General features: G+C 52.3%; 11 protein-coding genes across 11 annotated transcripts; 4 read left to right on the top strand and 7 right to left on the bottom strand.

Moving 5' to 3' along the window:
- The first annotated feature begins 55 nt into the window (after positions 1–55).
- Positions 56–848, top strand: BDW74DRAFT_118749 (putative progesterone binding protein). The gene is made up of 3 exons (XM_073721956.1): positions 56–246; positions 351–446; positions 511–848. The coding sequence occupies exons 1-3, from the start codon at positions 144–146 to the stop codon at positions 687–689; spliced, it is 378 nt and encodes a 125-aa protein (XP_073577867.1). The 5' UTR covers positions 56–143; the 3' UTR covers positions 690–848.
- BDW74DRAFT_118754 (mRNA-binding ribosome biosynthesis protein NOP4) lies at positions 686–3180 on the bottom strand. The gene has a single exon (XM_073721957.1). It carries the CDS (start codon positions 3167–3169, stop codon positions 1007–1009), a length of 2163 nt encoding a protein of 720 aa, XP_073577866.1. The 5' UTR covers positions 3170–3180; the 3' UTR covers positions 686–1006.
- Positions 3181–3346: 166 nt separating this feature from the next.
- On the top strand, positions 3347–4469 carry BDW74DRAFT_189516 (DNA repair protein RAD10; the record flags this gene model as incomplete). The annotated part of the gene is made up of 1 exon (XM_073731991.1): positions 3347–4469. One exon carries the CDS (start codon positions 3347–3349, stop codon positions 4337–4339), a length of 993 nt encoding a protein of 330 aa, XP_073577865.1. The 3' UTR covers positions 4340–4469.
- A 1380-nt stretch (positions 4470–5849) lies between these two features.
- On the bottom strand, positions 5850–6931 carry BDW74DRAFT_163930 (SDR family NAD(P)-dependent oxidoreductase). The gene has a single exon (XM_073726179.1). The coding sequence runs from the start codon at positions 6656–6658 to the stop codon at positions 5897–5899; it is 762 nt and encodes a 253-aa protein (XP_073577864.1). The 5' UTR covers positions 6659–6931; the 3' UTR covers positions 5850–5896.
- Positions 6932–7776: 845 nt separating this feature from the next.
- BDW74DRAFT_163929 (putative longevity-assurance protein (LAC1)) lies at positions 7777–10136 on the bottom strand. The gene is made up of 4 exons (XM_073726178.1): positions 9540–10136; positions 9136–9446; positions 8799–9086; positions 7777–8750 (listed from the first exon to the last, which is right to left on the bottom strand). Exons 1-4 carry the CDS (start codon positions 9664–9666, stop codon positions 8175–8177), a joined length of 1302 nt encoding a protein of 433 aa, XP_073577863.1. The 5' UTR covers positions 9667–10136; the 3' UTR covers positions 7777–8174.
- Positions 10137–10187: 51 nt separating this feature from the next.
- Positions 10188–11749, bottom strand: BDW74DRAFT_163926 (uncharacterized protein). The gene is made up of 2 exons (XM_073726177.1): positions 11601–11749; positions 10188–11510 (listed from the first exon to the last, which is right to left on the bottom strand). The coding sequence occupies exons 1-2, from the start codon at positions 11627–11629 to the stop codon at positions 10412–10414; spliced, it is 1128 nt and encodes a 375-aa protein (XP_073577862.1). The 5' UTR covers positions 11630–11749; the 3' UTR covers positions 10188–10411.
- Positions 11750–11903: 154 nt separating this feature from the next.
- Positions 11904–14417, bottom strand: BDW74DRAFT_163924 (putative C6 transcription factor). The gene is made up of 4 exons (XM_073726176.1): positions 14075–14417; positions 13493–14019; positions 12369–13442; positions 11904–12307 (listed from the first exon to the last, which is right to left on the bottom strand). Exons 1-4 carry the CDS (start codon positions 14257–14259, stop codon positions 12042–12044), a joined length of 2052 nt encoding a protein of 683 aa, XP_073577861.1. The 5' UTR covers positions 14260–14417; the 3' UTR covers positions 11904–12041.
- A 290-nt stretch (positions 14418–14707) lies between these two features.
- BDW74DRAFT_189515 (Zn(II)2Cys6 transcription factor) lies at positions 14708–17150 on the bottom strand (the record flags this gene model as incomplete). Its single annotated transcript, XM_073731990.1, has 2 exons — positions 14708–15908; positions 15961–17150. 2 exons carry the CDS (start codon positions 17148–17150, stop codon positions 14708–14710), a joined length of 2391 nt encoding a protein of 796 aa, XP_073577860.1.
- Positions 17151–17662: 512 nt separating this feature from the next.
- Positions 17663–19006, bottom strand: BDW74DRAFT_118700 (SDR family NAD(P)-dependent oxidoreductase). The gene is made up of 2 exons (XM_073721955.1): positions 18432–19006; positions 17663–18378 (listed from the first exon to the last, which is right to left on the bottom strand). Exons 1-2 carry the CDS (start codon positions 18522–18524, stop codon positions 17704–17706), a joined length of 768 nt encoding a protein of 255 aa, XP_073577859.1. The 5' UTR covers positions 18525–19006; the 3' UTR covers positions 17663–17703.
- A 142-nt stretch (positions 19007–19148) lies between these two features.
- Positions 19149–20341, top strand: BDW74DRAFT_184001 (NAD(P)-dependent alcohol dehydrogenase; the record flags this gene model as incomplete). The annotated part of the gene is made up of 3 exons (XM_073730683.1): positions 19149–19416; positions 19475–20007; positions 20066–20341. The coding sequence occupies 3 exons, from the start codon at positions 19149–19151 to the stop codon at positions 20339–20341; spliced, it is 1077 nt and encodes a 358-aa protein (XP_073577858.1).
- Positions 20342–21222: 881 nt separating this feature from the next.
- Positions 21223–23238, top strand: BDW74DRAFT_184000 (sugar porter family MFS transporter; the record flags this gene model as incomplete). Its single annotated transcript, XM_073730682.1, has 8 exons — positions 21223–21285; positions 21353–21404; positions 21457–21688; positions 21765–22013; positions 22102–22340; positions 22407–22794; positions 22856–22986; positions 23039–23238. The coding sequence occupies 8 exons, from the start codon at positions 21223–21225 to the stop codon at positions 23236–23238; spliced, it is 1554 nt and encodes a 517-aa protein (XP_073577857.1).
- Positions 23239–23395: the final 157 nt, after the last annotated feature.

Raw genomic sequence — 23395 nt, 5'->3', positions numbered from 1 at the left:
TAGCTTATCTAGCTTAACGTGCCCCGCGTTCATTTTTCTCAGGAACCTATAGGTACAAATTCAATAAATCATTCCCTTCCCCCTCTCATTTCCGCACATACCCCCTTCTCTCAACCCATATAGAATATACCCTCCCCGTTGCAATGACTGGTACAGAGTCTGGCCGTTTCGCGCCCAAAGTGCCTGTTCAGCTGGATCCGCCAAAGGACGATCCCATTACCCTCGAGGAGCTGGCACAGTGTAACGGTACGTTCTCCGCACTGACATAGCTTATGGGATTCCCTCCCAAGAGCTTTCATTTCCCCGAAGCATATATATCAAGTAGCTGACGGCTCTCCGACTTGGTTCAGGCACTGATCCCAGCCGCCCTACCTATGTCGCCATCAAGGGAATCGTATTTGATGTGAGCCGCAACTCTGCCTATGGTCCTGAGGGGCAGTACAAGGGTGAGTCTCATCCATCTCCAAGCATCAAAAGGCCTCGTACAGATATTAACATGTAAATTTACAGTATTTGCCGGCAAAGATGCCTCCCGCGCCCTGGCCTGCTCATCCTTGAAGCCTGAAGACTGCAAGCCCGAATGGTACGACCTCGCAGACAAGGATAAGAAGGTGCTGGATGAATGGTTCACATTCTTCAGCAAGCGGTACAACATTGTGGGAAAGGTAAAGGATGCGACGAACTACTGAGGATCTTTCTAGCCTAGCTATATTATACTTCTGCAAGTTCTATTCTTATACCCGTTCGTGACTTTCTGCTCGTTCGTTATGTTGCTTTAGCCCTGTTATCCTGTCTTCGTGTATGTGATACACTGTATGGCATGAATGTTCGAGTCTACCAAGGTAATTGAGTCATATAGCACGATTCTTCCTGCGCAAGCGTCAAATGGTTGTATTGGTATCATGTAAGGAACTAGCTAGCTGTATGTTCCCTCAGCATTAATTCAACATGTGCTCTTTTTCTATATGCAATGTAATTCCCTGCCTAACTTCGAAGAGCCAGGGCTTCACTTGCGGGATTTCCGCTGCATCCTCTTCTTCGCGATAATCCGGTTACGCTTCGCAAGCTTGTTTTGCTCCTCGGTATCCTGGCCCTTATCACTGCTCTCTGATCGCTTCCTCTTCTTCCCTTTAGAATCTGAGTCGCGGTCGTTCTTCTTGTCATTCCTCTTGTCGTTCTTCCTCGCGTTGCCCTTCTGCGGAGTCTCCTCGCCATCCTGCTGATCCTTCTTCTTGAAATTGCGCACCCGCTCCTGCTGCTCACTCCTCCGCTTAACGACCTGCGCATTCTCAATCGCAAACTCAACAATGAGCCTCTTCTTCCTATCCTTCAAGTCCTCGGAGACATTCTTCGGCGGGCTGATCGCATGCCCGTTGAGCCATCGGAGACCCATAAGCGCATGTCGGTGCGTGTAGTACTCAATGAAACCGTAACCTCTGCTTCGACCGGCACCGCTGTCCTCGGTAACCTTGCTTCCGTCGCGGCCTTCAAAGACAATCTTCGCCTGGCGGACAACACCGACACCCTTCTTCTTCCGCAGCTTCTCGGCCTCCCTCATTTCATCAGACGCGCGGTCCATTTCCTCCCTCGAGAGGGGCTGGCGCTTGCCTTCCTTGGCGTCCTTAGCAAACCCGACAATTCCTTCTCGGGCTAGCTGCTTGAGGTCTTTGGATGTGATGTGGCGGGGGATGTTGCGGACGGAGAGACGGGTGAGACTGAAGTGGAGAGAGGGGTTCTTGCGGATGAAGTTCTGGCGCTGCTTGAAGCTGTCTTCGCGCATCTTGATTTCCGATGGCGAAAGGTTCTGGTAGAGGGACGAGTTGGGCGAGATGGTTCCTTCGTTGAGGAGGTACAGTCGGCGCTTGTCGGTGTCTCGGACTAGTCGCTTCGAGACACCTTCTTCCTGTAGCTGTGTGGCGCGGGACTTGCTTACGGCCCGGCTGATCTGGAGGACACGGCCGTCGATAGTGTAGCGACCCGTGGGATCGGCGTTCTCGTTCTGCAGAACGGACTGTTTGATGATGGTTCCCTTCTTGCCCTTCTCTTTCTCCGCGGCGAGTGGATCCTGATGTTTGGGGGCCTCTTGTACGCAGGTCTGTGCGTTCTCGGGCTTCCAGAAGCAGACGAAGCCAGTACCACGAGGCCGTTCGGTTTCTGGGTCGACGACGATGCGGGCGTATCTGAGGGGTCCGAATTGGGTGAAGTGGTCGTAGAGGGATTCGTCGTCGCATGTAAATGGTAGGTTGCGGATAAAAATCGTGCATGCGTTTCTCTCGTCCTCCTTTTCTTCCTGCTTTTCCTCATCTTCATCTTCGTCGTCTTCATCCTTGATTTCGTCATCCTCGTCCTCGTCCTCGCTCAAGTCGTCATCGAGCTCGCCGTTATCCAAACCAACACCTCCGTCTTCCATATCCACATCGCTCGACTCTTCCTTGACCTCTGGTTCTGCCTCTTCCTCTTCCTTCTGTTGAGTCTCCCAAACTTCCTTCTCCACCGCCCAATCGACAGCTAACGTCCTCCCATCGACCTCCTTTCCGTTCACAGCCTCCAGGGCCTTTTCCGCGTTCTTCTTCCCCCTCAGCACAACGAAACCAAAACCAGCCAACTGAGTTCCCTTCTTCGGAAGGGTAACATATTTGACCTTGCCAAAGCTCCGGAAGTGCAGCGCAAGATCATCAGGAGTCTTGATACTCCATGGCAGATTCCGTACAATCAGCTTCGGCGGCTGTGTATCGGCCCGCTGCTGCTCCCGCTGCTTCTTGCGCTCGAGCGCCGCAGCAGAAGGGACACTCTTTCCACCAGCTTCATCGACAACACGCTGTCGAGGCTGCGCATATTCAACCTTGATCTTCTTGCCCTGGAATGTCGAACCGTTCAACTCTTCCAGCGCGGCCTTGGCATCCTCGACGTCGGCGAATGTCACGAAACCGTAACCCTTGGACTGTTTCGTCGCAGGATCGATGACAACAACGGCATGCTTGATCACGTAGGATTGCGAAAAGTGTTCGGCGAGATTTTCGGTAGTCGCTGAGGCGGGAAGCGATCGGATGAAGAGTTCTCGGCGCGGTTTGGAAGCGGCGTCTTCTTGGGGTGTAGTATTGCTAGGCGAGGCCTCTACAGCTGCGCTGGAGGCCTCAACGGGCTTTTCCGGGCTGCTTGAATCAGACATCTTCACTGTCTGACTTTTTGTTTCTGAGTTGTTTCGGAGCAAAAAATCGGCGGCAGAAAATTCCCATTGATTTTAATTGACCCACTGGGCCTGGGCGGTGAGAGTCGAGGCCGATTAGATAACGCTCAATCGTCATCGACTCCAACCACCTTTCTACTGTACATATCTGGAGGAACAATGGCCGAGGAATTTGGCGATGACGACGCATTTAAAACAGTACTCAATACTGAAGCCAGCGGTCCTCCTCGACGCTCGGAACAATCTACAGTCCAGCCCAGATCAACCGCTGCCAAAGTCCAGCAGCCGACGCCGCAGGCCCTCGCAAGCAAATCCGGGCCTTCTGGAATACTAGTGTCAACGCGACAGAAAGGAAACCCAATCCTAAATCATATCAAGTTTCAGCAGTGGGAGTATGCCGACATCCCAGCCGACTATGTCATCGGAGCCACAACCTGTGCGCTCTTCCTATCACTCAAATACCACCGACTCCATCCGGAGTACATCTATTCGCGGATAAAGCTCCTAGCCGGGAAATATCTCCTGCGTGTGCTGTTGATCATCGTCGACATACCCAACCACGAAGACCCCCTCAAGGAGCTATCCAAGACATCAATCATCAACAACCTTACTCTCGTCCTGTGCTGGTCCGCCCCGGAAGCGGCGCACTACCTGGAACTCTTCAAGTCGTGCGAACATTCGCAGCCCACCGCTATCCGCACGCAACAGGCCCAGTCTTACAAGGACTCGCTGGTCGAGTTTGTCACTGCGCCTCGAAGCATCAACAAGTCCGACGCCGCCAGTCTTATATCCACATTTGGGAGCTTGCAGAATGCTATCAATGCCCAGCCGGAGCAGATCAGCGCGGTGCCGGGATGGGGTGAGAAGAAGGTCAAGGCATGGTGCAATGCCGTGCGCGAGGATTTTCGTGTCGAGAAGGCCAAGAGAGCAACCGCTCCAAAACGGACTGTACGAGACCTGGCTGCGATGAGCACGCATGATGACGATGTCACCATGTCTAACCCAGCAGCTCCGTCTCGCAAACCCGATAGTGAAAGTCTTTTTGTGGAGCAGGATGAGCCGTCGAGAGCGCAGCAAGTAGTAAGGCCGGATGAAGATATGGATGAAGGCATCGCGGCAGCACTGGCCAGGCTTCGAGAAAATGGCGGCTGAATATTAGTTGAACCTGGAAAACATGACATGGCCAATTACGGGCTGCCTACCTCGTTCGTTCGGCTACTACGTTCCCCGAATCTAGTCCTGATCTCGGCCCAGTAGCGGCCAACGCAAGAGATTGCTTAGGCTCTGCGATGCGGGCTGTGCTAGCCGACAGAATCACGACCTTGCCTTAACGCCAGATCCTGAATCTGCCGGATATCCAAAGGATTTTCGATGTAGCAATCACATCGATTATAGTATGAGCTGGACATGATTTAGTCTCGTGCTGGTGATATACTTGAGTTGGTCGATTCGGGATGTTCTGCTCGCACGCGGTGATATCCACGAGAATTCTGATGACCGATCATAAAATATAGTTGAGCAGGAGACCTGTCTACGGCCTGGATTCCCGAAACCATGCAAACAGATCCAGCGCACCGCCAAAGCACTGTAACACGCATCACACTGCACAACCGAAATTTACAGACTTATGTACTCGGCGGGAAAAGAGGATAGTCAAAACAAGGAATGAATCTGAAGACCGAACTATTCAAGGAAGGTCCTTGGGGGACTCGAAATCAGATAGATCCTTCTTTGGAAACACAATTTCGTAGTTAGGGCTAGCTACCCTAGCTTTGTGTCGTGCAGGTAGCAGGTGCCACCTACCATTTTTAGTCCTATAATTAATCAGAGTTAGGGCTACGCAATCATAATGTCAGTCATTCTCCCATCGCAATACAATACGCATACGTGCTACGTAAACGCGATCTAAGACCGAAGACAAGGGAACACTGTTCAGTTTTCAGGTCGGGACCCCTGAAAGAGGAAGCTAAAGGTTGACCCCTACCCAGCGGCCCAGCGGCCCAGCCTAGCCCTAACTCCTGACCATGATAGCAAAAAGCCACATTGGCTAGCTCTATGGTGACATCTAGGACATGCGTGGGATCTGGAATCTCGCTGGCATGAGCAAGGGTATCATTTAGCCCCGATTTTGCTCCATCTTGATCAAAACCCGGGCACTGCTGCGAGCCCCGAGCCATGTTCTATTCAATTTGAATATTAAAGTAGTAAGGGTACCGCGCTGAGTGCAAGAAGCTTGGTGTTCTATTAATCACGGTGTCGTATGACTGTTCTCGCCTCCCTTGAAAGGCTTCATAGCGGCCGGGCCCAGTGTTCTACGAGAAGAGACAACTACATGACAATGTGTAAAGTCTTGATTATTGCTACCTTGAGTGTATAGCCTTGCTATATATGTAAATCCTCAACCACAACACTCGCGCACAAAGTTCGCGCAGCCCGCGATAGCGAGTCCTCATATAGAGCACTGGTGGCATACCTACTGTGTACCCGGCAAAGGCTGGCCGCCCATATATCGAGGAAAACCTTGGTAGCCAAGCCAGAGCTCACCCGTACCAGGGGGACCACCGAGGATCTCCTTCTTGCGAGCCTTGAGTTCATCGACGTCCCAAGCGGCAAAGACGATCTTGTCCTTCAGGAACTCTGCTTCTGGGGAAGAAATCCAGACGAGGAAGTCGGCGGGGAGTGAAACTGCGAGAAAAGCATCATTAGTGATTAGGTCAGGGTTAGAAGATAGGATGGTCGATGCATACTGTCATCATAGGCATATGGCAAGGTGATCTTTTCAGCCAGCTTAGCGGACATGGCCGTCTCCAGGAACCCAGGATGCACATTATGCAGACGGACCTGCGGGTTCTCGGCCGCAAAGGCCTGTAGGAGCTTAACGGCAGCCATCTTACTACTCACATAGGCGCCCATGCCAGGAAACGGCGGAAACAGGATCCCCGCCGTGGTGAGGTTGATGAACGTGACTGGCTTGTTTTCGTCGGTGTTAATGTCCCTATTTGCCAGGACAACAGCCTGTGCCGTTACCAGCGTGCCGACGACGGTAGTCTTGTAGCCGTCCAGGAACGTATCTGGGTGGGCTTCCAGGAGGGGAACGACGGGGGCGAGGACGCCGGCGCAGTGAACGAGGATGTCGATGCCGCCCAATTCGGCGCCCGTGTTGACCATAGCATGACGGACGCTCGGTGCATCGCAGAGATCGACCTCGTACGTTCGAACCACAACATCTGTGTGGCTGGCGCGGACAATCTTGGCTGTTTCAGCAAGGGCGTTGGATTGTCGGCCCAGGAGGATCAGGGCTCGGGGGCCTGATGCTGCAAAGGACGAGGCCGTGGCCCGACCAATACCGCCGGATGCTCCAGTGACTAGCACGACCTTGCCCGCTGTGGAGAGACCAGGCTGAGTTGGGTTGATGGCGGCATATGTAGCGGAGTGATTGACCTTGGTGTACGAAGGTGCTGGTGCTGCCATGGCTTCACTGTCAGCTCTCGTTGGCTCTGTATTCTGGGTGCAGTATGCGTAATTGGAAGGCCAAAGTGTAGATGATTTAACAGATTGCTGTTTCTGACAAAGCGTGTGAAGTACTTCAATGTAGGTAGATAGTAAGAAGCATGCAAGACAGTGCGAAGTGTGAGAGCAGCTAGGGAGATAAGTCTAGCAAGTCAAGACAAGGCAAGACAAGGCAGGAAAGGGTCTATATAGACAGACTGGCAGGCAGCTAGCATTCTAACCAGCTAGGCAGACATACGGGTTTCGCAATATCACTATGCTCTGTGATCAGTAGTCCAGTGCATCTGCATGCGCCATTTGTTCCTGTCGGCGCCATGTGGAGTAGCCTGAACCATGGCCTAGAGGGCCAATCTGGTCAGCCAGCTGTGACTTTTGAGAAGAAATGTCAAGAAAAGAAATAAACCTCACTGCTAATGTAAAACTGTCATACTGTTGAAGTGCTATTGCTCAAAGCAGGCAGGTCGTAAAGACTACCCGCTGAGCAGCAGTATATTTGCAGGCTCATCAGGACTTGTTGCATCGGAGTAGAAGAGGGCAAGCGTAGAGATATCTTGTCCTAGTGAAGTTGAGCCCAGCTGTCAATACAGTAAGCACAGAGAACAAGCACATTAAGCAGACCTCTCATTGGTCAAACCCTCCATACCAAGGAAGCTAGGTAAGCGATGGACCGGAAATAGGCCGATCTGCCCCGCCAACTTGCTATACGCAAGAGCCAATCATTGCATGAGGAAAGTGGATATGCCCGACTCAATCAACCCCGATCTAAACAGAGACTGGAGAACTGTCGAGGTCGAGCCAGAGGCTGATGAGTACAGCAGCCCAGCCTCAAGGGTAAGCCTTAACAATTGGACGCCGTTGACGGAGAGAGCTTTTCTACCGATAGCTATAGCATAACACCTTACAGATACCTCAGGAGGAACTACAGTGCATAAAGCTTTGAATAGACACTGAGATTGCGTTGTTGTCAACTTACGAAAGACCATGGACTAATAGCCGCACTAAAGCCGGACAGGGCAGGGCTACTCATCAGGTATGCTACTACGTAGGCTTATGGCAGTTAGTCAACACGACAGGACGAGTATCTTATCACAATGAAATTTTGAAAGCCGCTCGGTTACCGCAGGAATCCTGCTCGGTAGTAGGTACACAAGCCCATCCCATGCCAGAACAAAGGGGGTATCGAAATCAGTTGACCTCTCTGGAAGAAAGTACAAAAGATACAAGTGACACAAAAGCGACGATAGAAGAAAAGACATAACCGGGCTCACATGGCCAACTCAAAACAGAACAAAGCAAGGCGAAGAGACGAGACGAAGTGCGTGGTATCAAACGTGACGAGATAATTTCGCAAAACACAACGGTTACATACGGGTTTGCTTCATGTATTCATATTTTTTGGATTCATCAGATGTGCGATATGAGCATCCACAGCGTGATGGCGTTAACTAGACGAGATGTACGGAACCAGGTGGCATGGCTAGGTACGCGTTTCGCATCCGATACGGCCAAGCAGTGCCTTGTGATCGGTTCGACGAGGTCGAACAGTGGAATTACTGGGCCTGCGCCATTCGGCACTCGAGACCTCCGCTGCGACGGCGCTGCCGTTGGCGGGGCTCTTGGATAGAGAATCTACTTCGCTCTCCTCCGTCTCTCCTTCATCATCGCTGCGAGTGTCTTCTGCGTTGCCGGTGCGGAGAACGCCCACGGCCACGCGGATGACCATGCTAAACCAGATGATGGACAGCACCTGGAGTGCGAGCAGGGACGACAGGAAGATCCATTTGATCATGCGGTTCATGCAGATGGGGCCGTCGATGTCCAGGAAAGGGGAGAAAAGGTGCATGTATCGGTCAGGGTAACCGTCGGTGGAGATTAACTCCCCAGTGGCACCTGAGTAGCAGCCCCACGGCATAACGTTGGGCACATCCTTGTAAATAGACCAGCAGAGAAGCGGGTACATGATGTGACGAGAAATTGCCCAAACAACCATAAAGACACCAAAGGCGACGTTGCAGGGCATCTCGCACCCTAGATACTTGAGGATTTTGGCGATCTAGAGAATTAGTGCCTTGTTCATTGTTACAAAAGGAAGGTGACATACCGGCAGTAACAGATCCACGATGTCCATCAAGGTCAGGACCACATTGGAGACGTTATAGAAGCCGTAGACGTACGCGGAGGTGAGGAGACAGCTAGTGATGAAGTGGTGGGTCAACATCTGATAGTGATCCTTTCTCCGCTCCTCGATGTTGATAACGAAGATCTGCTGAACCCAAAACGCAAGCTGCGCAAGAAGGTACCACTTCATCAAGCCAGAGACACCACGCGCAGGCCACTCAGCCCAGATAGCCTTGAAGTCCATCCAGTAGTTCGACTGCGACCAAATGTACTGCCCACAGTTAGCTAGGTCATTACGAGCCGGCGTGAGCAACACATACCATTCCGACGGTCCAGAAAGCGGCATAGTACAGGCACATCCAGCCCTGCTCCGCGAGGCGGATTGACGCTTTCTTTCTCAGCCCCTGCGATTGCGCCCAGGGCACAAACACCCATTCCATCGCCATGGCACGAATCGCGGTGAAAGCAAAGACGGAGCTGATGACGAAGTAGATATCATCCCAGCCCTGGATGTAAGCCCCCTGCGAGGGTTGGTAGTACGAGAGCTGGAAAAACGGCGTGGTATAGGGCGACAGTGAAGGGTACAGATGGTGGACGGCCAATAGCATGGAGAGTGTTGTCAGGGAAATTCCTAAACCAGTAAAGCCCCAATTAGCGCACTGCAGGCAAGCCGACGTTGAAACTAGAAAGTTTAAAGTCCAAGGAGATCTAATATCAAGCATACCGATCTGATTAGAGACCACCCATTGGCGGAACGTCTTGACCTTCACAGGACGGGGCGAAGTGGTCGTGGTAACACAGGCATTGAGCTCCGTGACCGACTGCGCAGGCGCAGTTGCGTCTTTAGCCATAATTTAAAATCAAAAAAGCTTCAGATACTGTAAGTTCAGAGAAAAATGAATCGTGTCGTCGTTCAAAGGGATGTAGCCGGTGCGGATCAACCAAATAACCAGGACATCCAGAGTGCGAAACTGCAATTCTGTGAGGAGAAGCTGTAGAAACGAGCGTAGACGTGGTACCAGACCACTGTACAAAAGCTAGATCCCAATGCCTCTGGTGTTGAGCTTGCTGGAGAAAGAGGTAGCTGTCCAGGAGCGGCAGTGGGTTGTTGGGGGAGAAAGCACCGTCCTTCTTTCTGTTTCACCTTTGGCGGAGTCGACGAGACGAAACACGGGAGATTTGATTCAAGGGCGCTGGCTGCTGGAGCCTCGTGGGGAGGAAATTGATAGCACAGACAAAGCCCTAACAGGAGAGAGGAAGTGGCGACGGCGAGTCTAGAGAATGCAAAACAGATCAAGTAGAGTTCAGGGAGGGAGATGGCTTTCCGGGTGTGTTCCTGGTACCATACAAACCACACCAACACACTATCTGGCTCTCACAGGTATTGGCACTTCTTCACCGCCTTTATCCCTCCCCTCACGCATTGGTGGCCAGGCCAATGACACGCGTCGCCCGCTTCACAGGCCCTCGCTAGAGGCTGTCGTCCTCCGGCCCCGCGGCTTCCGAGTTGCTAATCCGAGCTTCATTGTCTGACCTCTGGATAAGACCAAAAACTTGGATATCAGGTCAAATGTCTATGTACATTGCTTTTCAGGTCTATGAGCTCTCCTTTTCCAATCCGGCCGTCACCCCATTGACATACTCCGCCGCACTGACTCCCAGCTTGGCCAGGTCGACTCCTCCCTGTCCCGCCATTGCCCGCGACATCGCCCGGACAACCTCCTCTTCTTCCCACACACCGGACGGCCCTCCCGCACCACCTCCCCCATCCATAGCAACGACCGTCTGCCAATACACGTCATCCCGGTCCTTCAGCACCCGATCCCGCACAACCGCATTCCTGGTCACACTCGCAGCGTGCAATTTCGAGCTCGCCCCGGTGAGCGACGCCAACGACGCAGCCACAACCCTATCCACCTCCTCCGCCTGACTCGGCGGCGTAAAGAACCACCTATTCGTAGCAGAAACGTAGATGAAGCCAGCAAGAACAACATCAAAGCACGCCAGAATCAACGGCCGCAGAACAGCCATCCTCTGGAACAAAGCAGACGGCACCTCGATCCCATCGCGCACAGCCTCAGGGCCAGAGTTAGCAGGGTCATACATGAACACGACATAGGTGTCCACAGCGGCCAGGATCAATCCCACAACCGTAAACTTATTCCGCCACCTGCCCGCCTCTCGTCCCGCAAACGAAGCCGACGTCGCAATGCCCACCACAGCCATGTGCAGGAGATGCGGGATCATCGCGTTGAAGGGATAATAGAACAGTGCGTAAGTATTCGGGTTGTCGATCTTGCAGAACCGGCACTCTGTCAGCGCGCGCTCTCCGAATCGTAGATAGATCTTGCGCGCTTCTTTCGACACAAGCTTTGACCGGAGCAGCGTATCCGCTTCTGTGAGAACACCGCCATCTCTAAGACGCGCGAGCCGCGAGAACACCGTTTCCAGCGATGTGGTGAGCCGCGACCGCGTGAGGGCGAATATACTCGGGCTTGGGGCGAACGGGTTCGAGGGGAAGCTCAGGGTCAGGAAGACGAGGGTCGAGCAGAATAGGACGTTTAGAGCTCTGGAAGCGGCGGGGGGAAGAGGTCGGGGATTTGGCCGCGTTGATAATTGAACTCGCACGTAACGTATAAAGTTTATAACTCGGGGAAGGATGATCGGGGCCAGGATGAACGCGAAGCTCTGGATACTGGGGTGGTGAGTTAGTGCCTGTCGATTGAGTTGCCCCTGATGGACGGTGATAGGATATAGGGAAGTAGAGCTGATCCAGTAGACTTACGCGCTCCAGGGAATGCTGATCTCCCCCATCTTCCCGGCTTTGGGGTGTGTTCCACGGGCGATTTGATGGTTGGGAAAGGAAAGTTGGCTTGTACTGGCTGCGATCGTGATGCGCTAAGAGGTGCCCTGGGCGGGTCTTTTCGGCCACTGCTCGGGGCACTGCAGCTCCAAGACAGAATACCCTAGGATGGCAAGTTGACAACCCTGAAAACTAACCAAGAGCAAAAACAACCGTGATTCAAAATTGATATTTTTGATAACTCAACTTGAAAGGGTAGTGTAATCGTGAGTAAGTGTAAAGATGCTCAAACAAAGCCACATCATCCATTATAACATGAAACCAACCAAACATATATATCTGTCGTTCACACCAAATGTCCAATACAGCAAACTCCCTGTGTCAGACCAATGCTTATACTACATGTTTCATGTCATCACAAATCTAACCCGGCGTCCAAGAGTTATTCTGATGCCCTTCTGGGCCACCAAACAAATTTTGAATCATCAACCCACCAGCCGCATCCAAGAACTCTGCCCCAAACGATCCCTGAGTATATCGAAAACTTCCCCCAAAGCTCTGACCAAACGGGTTATACAAGGCCGGGTTATCGCCCCAGGCCATCGGAGACCAAGGCGGACGGAGCGGCCCTGGCTGCGATAAGGAGAAGGGATCGAAATTTCCGGGAGAGGTTCGTTCGTGACCGTGCTCTATGGTAGAGAGCATAAGTTAGCTATACAGATAATTGACATCTAGAGGAGAGGTACTTACCGAGAACCTTCTGGAGTACAGCTCTAGCGCGGAGGGCCATGTCATGGGAAGATCCGAGACTCCCTAAGCAATCCACCGCACGTTGTATATGATTTCTCCAGGAATCGGCAAGAGGATGCGTGGGCCCGTATACATAGCATGTCGCCTGGACGAAGCTTGCAGTGAGGAGCCAGCAGGTCGCATACCAGGTCAAACCCCGTTGTCGGTTATCTGTTGATTCAAGGAAGCCGCATATCGAGGTTACGCACATATCTGCAGCTGCGAGGCACGAGGCAATTGGACCCGCGGACGTATCGAGCTCGGACTTGGACGTGATGTTCTGGAAGAGGAACGGCCGGTTTATGACGATTCGAAGATGATAGGATCTCCAAAGCACGACTTGTCTTGGAATATCGAATTTCGGATCGAGATAGACATCAGTGTTGAAATGAGAGGGAAGGTCATTGTGCCAGGAGGAAATGCGGTGCTCCAAGTCTTGGGCTTTGGCCGGGGTCGGAAGATGATGCGTTAACAGCTCGACTTGGATGGCATTTGCGATCTTGGCTAGTTTGACTTGAGCAATGAGACAGGATGTAATGGTAGGACCTGTCGAGCTTTCAGGTAGCTCCTCCATGTCAACAGCGAGATCGTGGTCGTCTACGTTGGCTGGAAGTCGAACATTGACACCGACCAAGGAAACCGCCGGACGACCTAGTATCAACTGAACGCCTGAGACAAAGATGAAGAGCGTCCACCACACTCGCCGCCGAACCTCCATTGTGAAGGGCGATGTGCTAGGCATCCCGAACTCGCGATGCAAGCCGATTGCGAGAGCCATACTGAAACCAATACCAACTAAGATAAAGGCAGCATTAGGCTTGTTCCGCTTCTGCAGATAGTTGGCCATCAAGACAATTGCTTGAACGTAGCTTAGAGATCCCTTTTCCAATACATCCATCGACAAGTGTTTGCGCGCCTCCTTGAAAAAGACTACGTCCATCTTCGTCCCATTTGAGTCCCCTGCAAATGCGCCGATCGCGAGCACGATGTTGTAGAGTAACGGCCATGATCCGTCGTGAGGTTTGGCCAGTGCACCTGACGGAATTAGAACCGTCCCAATGTGGCAATAGTACCTGGAGACTCACCAGATACTCGTGCACGAAATGTGCCCTCGTGTAGGATGGGATATGCAGGGTGATAGAACGTAAAGTAGTCATCGAGATAGCGGGTAACCTCCGACTGCGTTTTCGGTGGACCACACTCAGAGATGTCGTCATCGTCCAGAGACGAAGCCGGAATGAAGCTACCTAATGGAATGTAAAGAGGGAGCGACTGCAGGAATTTCAGGGCGGCCACGCCCGATTGTGGGCCCGTATAGCCAGCTTTATGAGGGTCTATAGTCAAAAAACCCATGCCATCCGTGGAATTGTCGAAATCTTGTGACTCGTCAAACTCGTAGTCTTCTGCATTGCTGTGCTCGGCAACACTGGTGGGCGGTTGTTCTGTAGAGTGTGTTAGGTCGTGGTGATGTTTGACTTTCTTTGGCGTTACTGAAGTTGAATCATCATGCTGGCGAACGGTACGAAGAGCTTCCTGGAGGTCAACAGATGGGAGATAAGCTGCCCAGGCTTTCTCCATGTCATGTATCAGACGTTCGCAATCCTGAATACGCCTGCAAAGCGGGTGAGTGGTATACCTACAGCGAGCAAGAATTTGAGACCAAGTACCTTTGTAACTTTGAGAGCTGGTGGAATGGCGACGAATATCGGCATGGTTTTGCGTCCCTCGTGCAATTCAAGCAGTTCTCATCACCGGAGCAGCGGATTTTTCTGCGGCGGCATTCGTCACATGAATAAGTCTTGCGAAGGATATGCCGTGATCGAGACATAGACTCCATGGTTGCGCAATCCATATATTTCAATAAGAGTGAGGTTGCGAATCTGCGAGAAGGTCGCTATCCATGATACATCACGAGCTTCACTTTCAAGTACCAAGGAGGCTTGAGAGCTGACAGCCCACTACACCAGTCTCAGATTTGAGCTTATGGAGCCACTGCTGATGGGTTTGGACTCGGTCTCTTCTTGGCCTGGTGGACATGTTGGTCTTTGGAAAGAGTGGCAGGTTGTTCTGAGGCTTCGAGGCAAAGGGCTCACAACGTCTGGTTCGCCAATCACGGTGCTTTGACCGAAGAGTGGACCACTGCTCGGCATGAGCCCGAAGTATACAGCGCCACCCCACTTGCGGCCATGGTCAGGGACTCCTCCATTTGCACATCTCAATTCTGTACTTCGCATACGTATTGCATATGGTGTATAACGCCATCACGCAAGTACCCATACCTTTGCGCCATACGGTGGAGCTTAGATGGCCGACCCGGTGTCTGTCCTTGTCCACCGGTGTACTGCCACCATGGCCCTTCGTCGCTGTTGGATTTCGTGATGGGTGACAGGGCGGCCATGAGCTTGTGCCAACGTGCTTCGCATAACCTGACAGAAGTCTCTTAGACCTCTATTATCAACTGTAACAATGCAAGATTCGGTGGCCCTAATCATAACCTCGCAAGCAACCAAGAACGGCGTCCCCGCTTGACCCTGTAGGTGCTCAAGTATGAGAAAAAAGTAGAAGCCAACTTGAAGTAGTTGAGCTCCGAAAAACTCAGGCATAAAGCCGACCTCGGAGTCAAACTTCAATATTTGCTGCACAGACTCGGCAGCTTTGAGTGCATGCGGTATAGCAGTGGCAAGGCTCGAAGGCAAAGTCAAGAAATCTTGATCGCCTGTGAGCGAGTCCGGGTCCCATTTTCCATTTTGGAGGATGTGAAGTACGTCGATGTAGAAAGACGCGTAAGAGGCGATTGTCTGCGTGAGCCAGGAGTGCGTTTGGGTTTGTGAGGGCGGTACCGTATCCTGGGCCGGAGAGGTAGTTGGCGATGCTTTGAGTTCACTGTGGCTGGTGATAAGGCTATGAAGGCTGGCTTCGTACTGATCTAGTTGTCCGAGCACTTCGTGCCGTTGAGCCTCCCATCTTCCCTCCCCGAGGATCCCTGAGCCAAGCATAGGGTGTTTCCTGGCCAGATTGATATCGAGTATCTGACCAGTAATGGTCATAAGGGGCAGGAAGAATCCGAACTGGGAAGGATCATGGCATGTGAAGTCTGGAAAGATGCGTCGCAAGCTCTTGGGCTCCGCCATCGCGCAGTGAGGGCCATTTAGGCTCGGACTGTGGCTATGTATTTCCCCAGCCTGCCAGGCTTCTTCATCGAGCGGGAGGAGTAAGTCTTTGCACTCGAAATCCATAAGCATAAGAGGCCGACTGTGGTACAGGGAGAGGTGGCGATCTATTATGTAGAGCAACCACCAAATCCTGCGACATTCTTCCCGGTGTTCTTCTGTGACGAGAATAGTCGACTCGAAGCTCCGGTTACAGACGCAATTTAGGGGCATTCGTGTAGAAGCTGAAGGACGGCCAGAAAGGGAGACTGCTTGGGTATCTAGGTCCGAAATTGCCCTTATCTCCCGGTTCAGCTTGAGCTCTCGAGCGAGAGTGAATGCTGTATGCCACCTGAGAAAATATTAGTCGGTAGAGCCCTCTAATCATGGGAGCAAGAACTAACCATCTCAGACTAGATGCTTTTTGATCGTTGGAAGAAAGTATGGAGGCGATGTGAGCATAGGTGATTACGTCGTCCAAGGACCCAGTACGCCAGTCAGACCCCAGGGCGCCGTCACTTGAGAATGCAGAATATAAAGTAAAATCAGGAAAGCCTTCAGAACCAGTAGTAGAGCTGAAAGTTCTACTAGCCGTGTCGCCTGTTCCATCAGAAGACCCGAAGGCTGAAGCTCTTACCAGCTTCATGGTAATCGAGCCTAGAAAATGTGAGATTCTCCTCCGGATTTGGGGAGTTATTGGTAACGAGAGCGTGTGATCATCTGAAGAGGCCGCCCATAGCATGCTCGCTAAAAGCGCAGGGCTACTTGTGCGGTAATTTGAACTGGTCAAGAATGAGGCTTTTCTCATAATGTAGCAGTGTATGTTGTGGCAGATAGGATGCATTTGTGTAGGAAAGGCACTGGTAAAGTAAAGCTCGAGAAGTCGACAGGCTAGTTCCGATGAGAGCTTCTCCATAATGAATGGCATCAGGGGTTCGAGGACGGGATACGGTAAGGTTGATACATGAGGCGCGGAAGGACGCCCGGCTGCGAGATTGGCGAACATGGAGGCGTCGTGGTTGGCGAAGTCTGCAGTATCTAGCAGGCTCAAAGGGGATGGGCTGAGGTTGAATCCAGTTGTTGGATACTCAGCACAGAATGGTTGCACGTTTTGTGACAAGAAGGGTTCCGCTATGGTATGTGACTTTGACTCTGGTCCCTGTGTGAGCCACCGCATGGTGTCAAGCGACAATGCATCCTCAATACCTGGGCTCAGAACAGTCACATTCGGGGCATTACATGAAATTTGACGACAGTCTTCAGGTGTCTGCACGATTGGCACCACTGTCGACGCCGTCGATCGCGTACCTGACGAAGGCGAGACTGTATTTGGGGGACTGTTTATCCCATAAATCCTTGCTGTCCCCGGAGTTTCAACTTTCGGAAGGCGCCCTCGCTTGCGGCGTACTCGAGTGACCTCGCACCGAGTTCCTTTATCACGGCACCTTGAGCAAGGGAACTCTCGATCGCATCGGGCATGATTGGCATGGCACCAATCACAGGCTATTCGGCTCCGTGTGCGTCGTTTCGCCTTTGTCGGTGTGGATGGAAGCGAGACTGGTTGCTGTGAAGTGTCTGGCTCTGGCTTGCCCATGTCAGGCCAAAGAAGAAAGTAGGTACATTGCTCGAACGCAAAAGGAACAGGCGAGGCACTCAGCGGAAAGGAAAGCTGGGGAGAGGCAGTGGAGGCGACATAACGAATGATCTATGCGGATGCATTCCGTTAGACTGAACTCATACTTGCAACGGGTGCGAATTTGGATGCCGAGCACTTACTCGTATGATGCTGATCGTTGGAAAGCAACCGAACGCCGGAACATGATGAAATGCGAATGTAGTCAGCGGAGCTACGACCGAGCCCGCTGTAGGGGTGCTGGTTCACCATCGGGACACTCGGAGCGACTCCGCGGGCGAGGTCCGACATTGTGGAGGCGGAAGTCGATCTGGACTCTAGACCAATGTAAACATGATATTCAAGCAGTTGTAGACTGTAACCTTGTGGATGCAAAAAGCTCTTAGTGCAGGAAGTGAGGTCTGGCTCTTCCGCGAAAGCTTTTATTCAGGAGTACGCAGTAACGGTAGACACGTAAGCGGTTCTACCACAAGGACAATGACATTGTGTATCATTTCAAGAAATTCGATTAAATCTAGGTATACAGAATGCCACCGTTCGCACAGATAACATCCCCAGTAACCCATCTCGAGCGCTCCTCGGAAAGAAATGTGACTATATCACCAATATCTTCCACAGTGCCACATCGCTGCCCCGCGGGAACTTTCTTGTTCTCCTCCTCCATCCGCGCCAAGTGCACCGGCCCTGCAGCTTGATACATGTCCGTATCAACAGGACCCGGATTCACGGCGTTGACCGTGATACCGTACTTATGCCCGAGCTCAGTGGCCCAGACTCGCGTCAAGCCCTCAACGGCCGCCTTACTGGCTGCGTATACAGACTGCGTAGGGTAGCCACCCCGAGCTGAGATAGAGGATAGGTTGATGATACGTCCTCCTCGACGAATAAATGGCAGCACGGCCTGGGTCATGAAGATGACCGCCTTGACGTTCACATCCATCAGGCTGGTGTAGACTTCCAACGTTACTTCTTCGAGCGGTCTGTTGTCGCCGAGCCCGGCGTTATTGATGAGGATATCAATACGATCTGTCTCGAATGCGGCTAAGGCGGCTTGGATAATAGAATTCGGGGCCGACGCATCTGTCACATTGGCCTGGATTGAAACAGCGTCTCTGCCGGCTCGGCGCAGTTCATCGACTAGGCTATCTGCAGCGGCCTTGGACGATAATGAGACATAGTTGAAAGCGACCTATGCGGATTAGTGTCCATTCGGCAACCCGTTGAAGACAAGGAATCGCTCACTTTGGCGCCCTCTTTGCTTAGGCTGCGGACAATACCTGCTCCGATCCCTCTCGCACCACCAGTGACAATGGCGATCTTCCCTTCTAGAGACATTCTGCTTTCTGATAGTGGTGAGCTATATTCGCACCTGTGGATTGTTAAATCCAGTGTGTGTATTTAACCAGCAACGAGAATACTCCGTATCGGCCATGGCCGCGGAGAACCACATTGACTCGGAGGTGACTTCATCTGCGTCCACCGGGATCCTCTTGGCCTGGTGCGATTCGGCATGCCGCCGCGCCACATTCGGGGCTATCTCCGGATCCGCCAGCACGGACTTCCTGTTACTCCAGAGAATCCACGGGAAGGCGGGTCTCGTGATGTATCTATTGTAACGTTGGAGAAACGTAGGGTATTATTCTAGTTGTGATCTTCCTCTGCGTTGTCCGATTGCAGCTCGGTGACTCGGGGCCTTCTCTTTGGTGCATTGCGGGAATACCCCGAAATCCACATCAACGTGGAGCTTACTCCGGTGTTGTCAAACCGACCCGAAGTCTCTTCGGCTGGCTCAGTACATTCTCCCCTGTCGCTAGCCAGATGATGACCTCGGGACTGGCCCTCGGGGTTGTTCTTTCTCCATCAAACACGTGATCAGGGCCATGCATCGCCTATATAGATCGAGGCCATTCCAAGCTTGCCTAGCGACACAGACACAAAGCACATTACATCACCGTTACCATGGACATCCTTCAAAAGAAGCCCCAGAACCTTGCCATTCACACAAGCCCGTCTCATGACTTGCGAGTGGTTGACTGCGAGGTCCCCAAGCTTGCTCCGGATGAGTGCCTGATCCATGTGCGTGCAACAGGTATCTGCGGATCTGATGTTCATTTCTGGAAACATGGCCGTATTGGGCCCATGATCGTGACGGGAGATAATGGACTTGGGCATGAAAGTGCTGGTGTTGTCTTGCGGGTTGGCGATGCGGTAACCCGATTCAAGCCCGGTAACGCCTCCATCCCCGAACCTTAGCTCCATCATGGTCTTTCGCTAATCCCGAAAAGGGGATCGGGTCGCTATGGAATGTGGCGTTCCCTGCTCAAAGCCAACCTGTGACTTCTGCCGCACCGGCAAGTATCACGCTTGCCCGGATGTGGTATTCTTCTCTACACCCCCTCATCATGGAACTCTGCGAAGATACCATGCCCACCCGGAGGCCTGGCTCCATCGCCTACCCAACCACGTCACCTTCGAAGAAGGTGCCCTCCTCGAGCCGCTCACTGTTGCGCTAGCTGGTATTGACCGCTCCGGATTGCGCCTGGCCGACCCTCTAGTCATCTGCGGTGCCGGACCCATTGGCCTCGTCACTCTATTGGCTGCCCACGCTGCTGGCGCAGCTCCAATTGTCATTACCGATATCGATGAGAATCGTCTGGCCAAGGCCAAAGAGCTAGTACCCCGAGTGCAACCAGTGCTAGTCCAGAAACAGGAGACTTCGCAGGAGCTGGGAGAGCGCATCGTAAAAGAGCTCGGACAAGAGGCGAAGCTGGTTTTAGAGTGCACTGGCGTCGAGAGCAGCGTCCACGCGGGCATCTACGTAAGTTAGGCTATACCAACGGATGTACCTCCAAACGATCTAACACGCGCCATGGCAGGCAACCCGGTTCGGTGGAATGGTCTTCGTTATTGGTGTTGGCAAGGACTTCCAAAACATCCCCTTCATGCACATGTCGGCCAAGGAGATCGACCTGCGATTCCAGTACCGGTACCATGATATCTACCCCAAGGCAATCAGTGTGGTCAATGCGGGACTCATCGACTTGAAGCCCCTGGTGTCTCATCGATACAAGCTGGAGGAAGGACTCGAAGCCTTCGCTACTGCCAGCAATCCAGATGCGAGGGCCATCAAGGTGCAAATCGTGGACGAATAGAGGTCAATCATATAGAAAAAGATAAAATCCAGTCTTCAGTTCATCATATTCCAATTCTTGATTGCTGTAGACAGTATGCTCAGCTACCCAGTAGTGACCTGGCTGGCGAGGCTGTGGAGCACAGGAGCAGTCGTCAAAACACGCGCAGGCTACTGTACTACCTAGGCGAGATCATGTGCCACGCTAGGCCGGGGTCCGTACCCAAGCCGAAACCGGTTGCCGCGTGCTTTCCCGGTCTTAGCGACTTTCCGAGGGTTGTCTGCAACGTTCAGTGACCGTTTCTAAGACTCGCGCTCTCCAACGTTACTTGGATATCCAATGACCTTGGCTCTGCTTCCTCATCTTTCGGCGATGATAAAAAACTGGGGATAGTGTTTAGTCTACTCCTACAGAGCAGCGCCCTCGGTCCGCCGAGTCTATGACGGGGCAACCGTGGATCTAGTTACAATTCGACGGCTGTTTCGCCGTGATTGGCTCGGAGATGGCTACAACTGGGTCAGGGGCAGCGATTTGCAAGACAGGCAGGTCAACATTCACTCCTATGGGGACATTCAGCACGCCAATCGTATTGTTCTACAGCCTTGATCTCATGATGCCTTGCTTTACCCCGATACTTTGTGACGTCCGTGGAAAGGAAACGAAGAGTACGACACCACCAGTGATGATGACTCTCGACCATGCTCCGGATTAGGGCTCGAGCACTACCCCGTCCGGGGCTTAGCAAAGTGGAACCAGCGTGATCTGGGGTCATACGGAATCAAGTACACTATCATCATGGTACCTCTATATAAGGGCTACCCCAGAAGGGGTTTTGGCTTGTCCAGCGTGGCCTCTCACATTCCTGAGCTGTCGAAGTTTTATTCATTATCCTTCTGACAATCATGGCCTTGACGAAGAAGCCCTACTTTGGCTTCACTGGAGGCTGGCTCACCTTCTGGGTCTCCGTGAGTTATGCTCCCTGATCTATATAGTTTACTTGGATGACTGGGCGCTGATTCGGTATGAATACAGCTCGCCTGTGCCACGGATATGACGCTATTCGGATACGACCAAGGTGTTTTTAGTACGGGACCAACGGTCTTCTTCGTGGTCTTAGAAAACTAACGTAATCACAGGTGGTGTCGTGGTCACACCGGACTTTCTCCAGGTCCACGATCTGGCTGGGTCCTCGAAGACCAAAATCCTCTCAACCGTTACCGCTATCTACGATGTTGGTTGCTTCCTCGGGGCAATGCTCGCCTTCACTGCAGGTGAAAGGCTCGGACGCAAGAAGACAATTTTGCTCGGGTGCACAATTATGGCTATCGGGACTATCCTCAAGGCGTCATCCTACAGTCTGGCTCAGATGTTCGTGGGTCGGATTGTTCTAGGGCAAGTCAACTTGGATCACTTCTCGACCGGCCACAGCTAACAGTCACTGCAGTATCGGTAATGGATTGAGCACTGCCACAGCACCGGTCTGGCAGACAGAAACCGCACAAGCGAAGTGGAGGGGAAAACTGGTCATCCTAGAACTAGGGCTCAATGTTGGAGGCTACTGCCTTGTCAACTGGATTAACTACGGTTTATCCTTTCACGAAGGAGGCATTGTATGGCGGTTGCCTATCGCACTGCAATTGTGCTTCATCATGGTTTTATTCGCAACGATCCCGTGGTTACCAGAGTCTCCAAGGTGAGCTAACTCCAAACCCCTACTCTGGATCTGGTCCAAGAATCATATGGTCTTCCAAACACCGAGGCTGACATATGCAATGTCCCAGATGGCTCCTATCCCACGACCGCGACGACGAAGCCCTCGAGGTCCTCGCATGTATCGATGCCATGTCCCCCGACGACCCCTACATTAAAACCCAATACGACGAAATCAAGTACAGCATTGCATACGAACGGGAGAACGCCATCCCATGGAGAGATCTCATCCGCAACAAATCCGACAGCACAAAGACCCTCCGCCGACTCGTCCTCGGAGCAAGCACACAAGCAATCCAGCAATTCCAAGGTCCGCCCTACCACATCCCCTACACACCCTCGTCATCCACCCACTAACACTCACACTCACTTCCAGGAATCAACATAATGAGCTACTACCTCCCCACCGTCCTCATCAGCTCCGTCGGACTCGACAACTCCATGGCCCGCCTCCTCACAGCCTGCAACGCAACCTCCTACTTCATCTTCTCCTGCGTCGCCGTCACAATGATCGAGCGCTTCGGCCGCCGCGGCCTCATGCTACTCTCCGGGTCCGGCCAGTTCCTGTCGTTCCTAGTGATAACCATCCTCCTCCGCTTCGCAGAAACAGATAAAGTCTACGGCACGGCATCCGTTGCATTCTTCTTCCTGTACCATGTTGCCTTTGGAATCGGCATGCTCGGTGTGCCGTGGTTGTATCCCACTGAGATCAACTCGCTGCCCATGAGGACGAAGGGTGCGGCTGTGGCGACGGCGACGAATTGGTACGTTCTCTATAAGTTAGCCTAACCCCGGATTTACAAAACTGACTCGAATCTCTAAAAGGATAACAAACTTCGCCATCGTCGAGATAACCCCCATCGGAATCCAGAACATCGGCTGGCGCTTCTGGATCGTCTGGACCGTGCTGAACGCAGTCTTCATACCGATCATATACTTCTTCTACCCGGAAACAGGTTTGTTCTCTACGGAGCAGAATACCCACGCGTGCAAACTGACCGATTCCAGCGAACCGCACCCTCGAAGATATTGACTCGTACTACCGTTCCAGCCCACCGCTTATTGTCACCAAAGATCCAGACGCAATTTCGGCGAAACGTCCGCTGAAATATATTCAGCGGGAGGACGAGGAGGTCCAGAAGAGAGCCAAGGATGCTCAGGGCTTTGCAACCAAGTCCGACGGAGCTTCTGTGGAGCATTACAACTGATGACACATTTACAAGTTGATGCCGAACCTCTATAAGAGAAGGAAGAATGACTATCTCGGTACCGCAGAACTGCAGGCTCCTGATGTATTTGACGACAACCTATCGAGCAGTGATTATATGACTGCACTTTTATAACATGCATTATGATAAAGAAAAG

The sequence above is a fragment of the Aspergillus multicolor genome (genome assembly GCF_047715735.1).
Source record: "Aspergillus multicolor strain CBS 133.54 unplaced genomic scaffold BDW74scaffold_54, whole genome shotgun sequence".
Taxonomy (NCBI): Eukaryota; Fungi; Ascomycota; class Eurotiomycetes; order Eurotiales; family Aspergillaceae; genus Aspergillus; species Aspergillus multicolor.
The sequence above is the reverse complement of the archived record's forward strand: the minus strand, read 5'-3'. Positions and strand labels throughout refer to the sequence as shown.

Excerpts from the sequence above, each read along its gene's own strand:
- BDW74DRAFT_118749 (XM_073721956.1), top strand. The coding sequence starts at position 144 with ATGACTGGTACAGAGTCTGGCCGTTTCGCGCCCAAAGTGCCTGTTCAG. Across the intron at positions 247-350 it reads GGAGCTGGCACAGTGTAACG|GCACTGATCCCAGCCGCCCT; the intron begins GTACGTTCTCCG and ends GACTTGGTTCAG. Across the intron at positions 447-510 it reads TCCTGAGGGGCAGTACAAGG|TATTTGCCGGCAAAGATGCC; the intron begins GTGAGTCTCATC and ends GTAAATTTACAG.
- BDW74DRAFT_118754 (XM_073721957.1), bottom strand. The coding sequence starts at position 3,169 with ATGTCTGATTCAAGCAGCCCGGAAAAGCCCGTTGAGGCCTCCAGCGCA.
- BDW74DRAFT_163930 (XM_073726179.1), bottom strand. The coding sequence starts at position 6,658 with ATGGCAGCACCAGCACCTTCGTACACCAAGGTCAATCACTCCGCTACA.
- BDW74DRAFT_163929 (XM_073726178.1), bottom strand. The coding sequence starts at position 9,666 with ATGGCTAAAGACGCAACTGCGCCTGCGCAGTCGGTCACGGAGCTCAAT. Across the intron at positions 9,447-9,539 it reads GGTGGTCTCTAATCAGATCG|GAATTTCCCTGACAACACTC; the intron begins GTATGCTTGATA and ends TTACTGGTTTAG. Across the intron at positions 8,751-8,798 it reads TCGTGGATCTGTTACTGCCG|ATCGCCAAAATCCTCAAGTA; the intron begins GTATGTCACCTT and ends CTAATTCTCTAG.
- BDW74DRAFT_163926 (XM_073726177.1), bottom strand. The coding sequence starts at position 11,629 with ATGGGGGAGATCAGCATTCCCTGGAGCGC. Across the intron at positions 11,511-11,600 it reads ATCAGCATTCCCTGGAGCGC|TATCCAGAGCTTCGCGTTCA; the intron begins GTAAGTCTACTG and ends TCACCACCCCAG.
- BDW74DRAFT_163924 (XM_073726176.1), bottom strand. The coding sequence starts at position 14,259 with ATGGATTGCGCAACCATGGAGTCTATGTCTCGATCACGGCATATCCTT. Across the intron at positions 13,443-13,492 it reads ATTTCGTGCACGAGTATCTG|GTGCACTGGCCAAACCTCAC; the intron begins GTGAGTCTCCAG and ends TAATTCCGTCAG. Across the intron at positions 12,308-12,368 it reads TGTACTCCAGAAGGTTCTCG|AGCACGGTCACGAACGAACC; the intron begins GTAAGTACCTCT and ends TCTCTACCATAG.
- BDW74DRAFT_118700 (XM_073721955.1), bottom strand. The coding sequence starts at position 18,524 with ATGTCTCTAGAAGGGAAGATCGCCATTGTCACTGGTGGTGCGAGAGGG. Across the intron at positions 18,379-18,431 it reads TAAGCAAAGAGGGCGCCAAA|GTCGCTTTCAACTATGTCTC; the intron begins GTGAGCGATTCC and ends TAATCCGCATAG.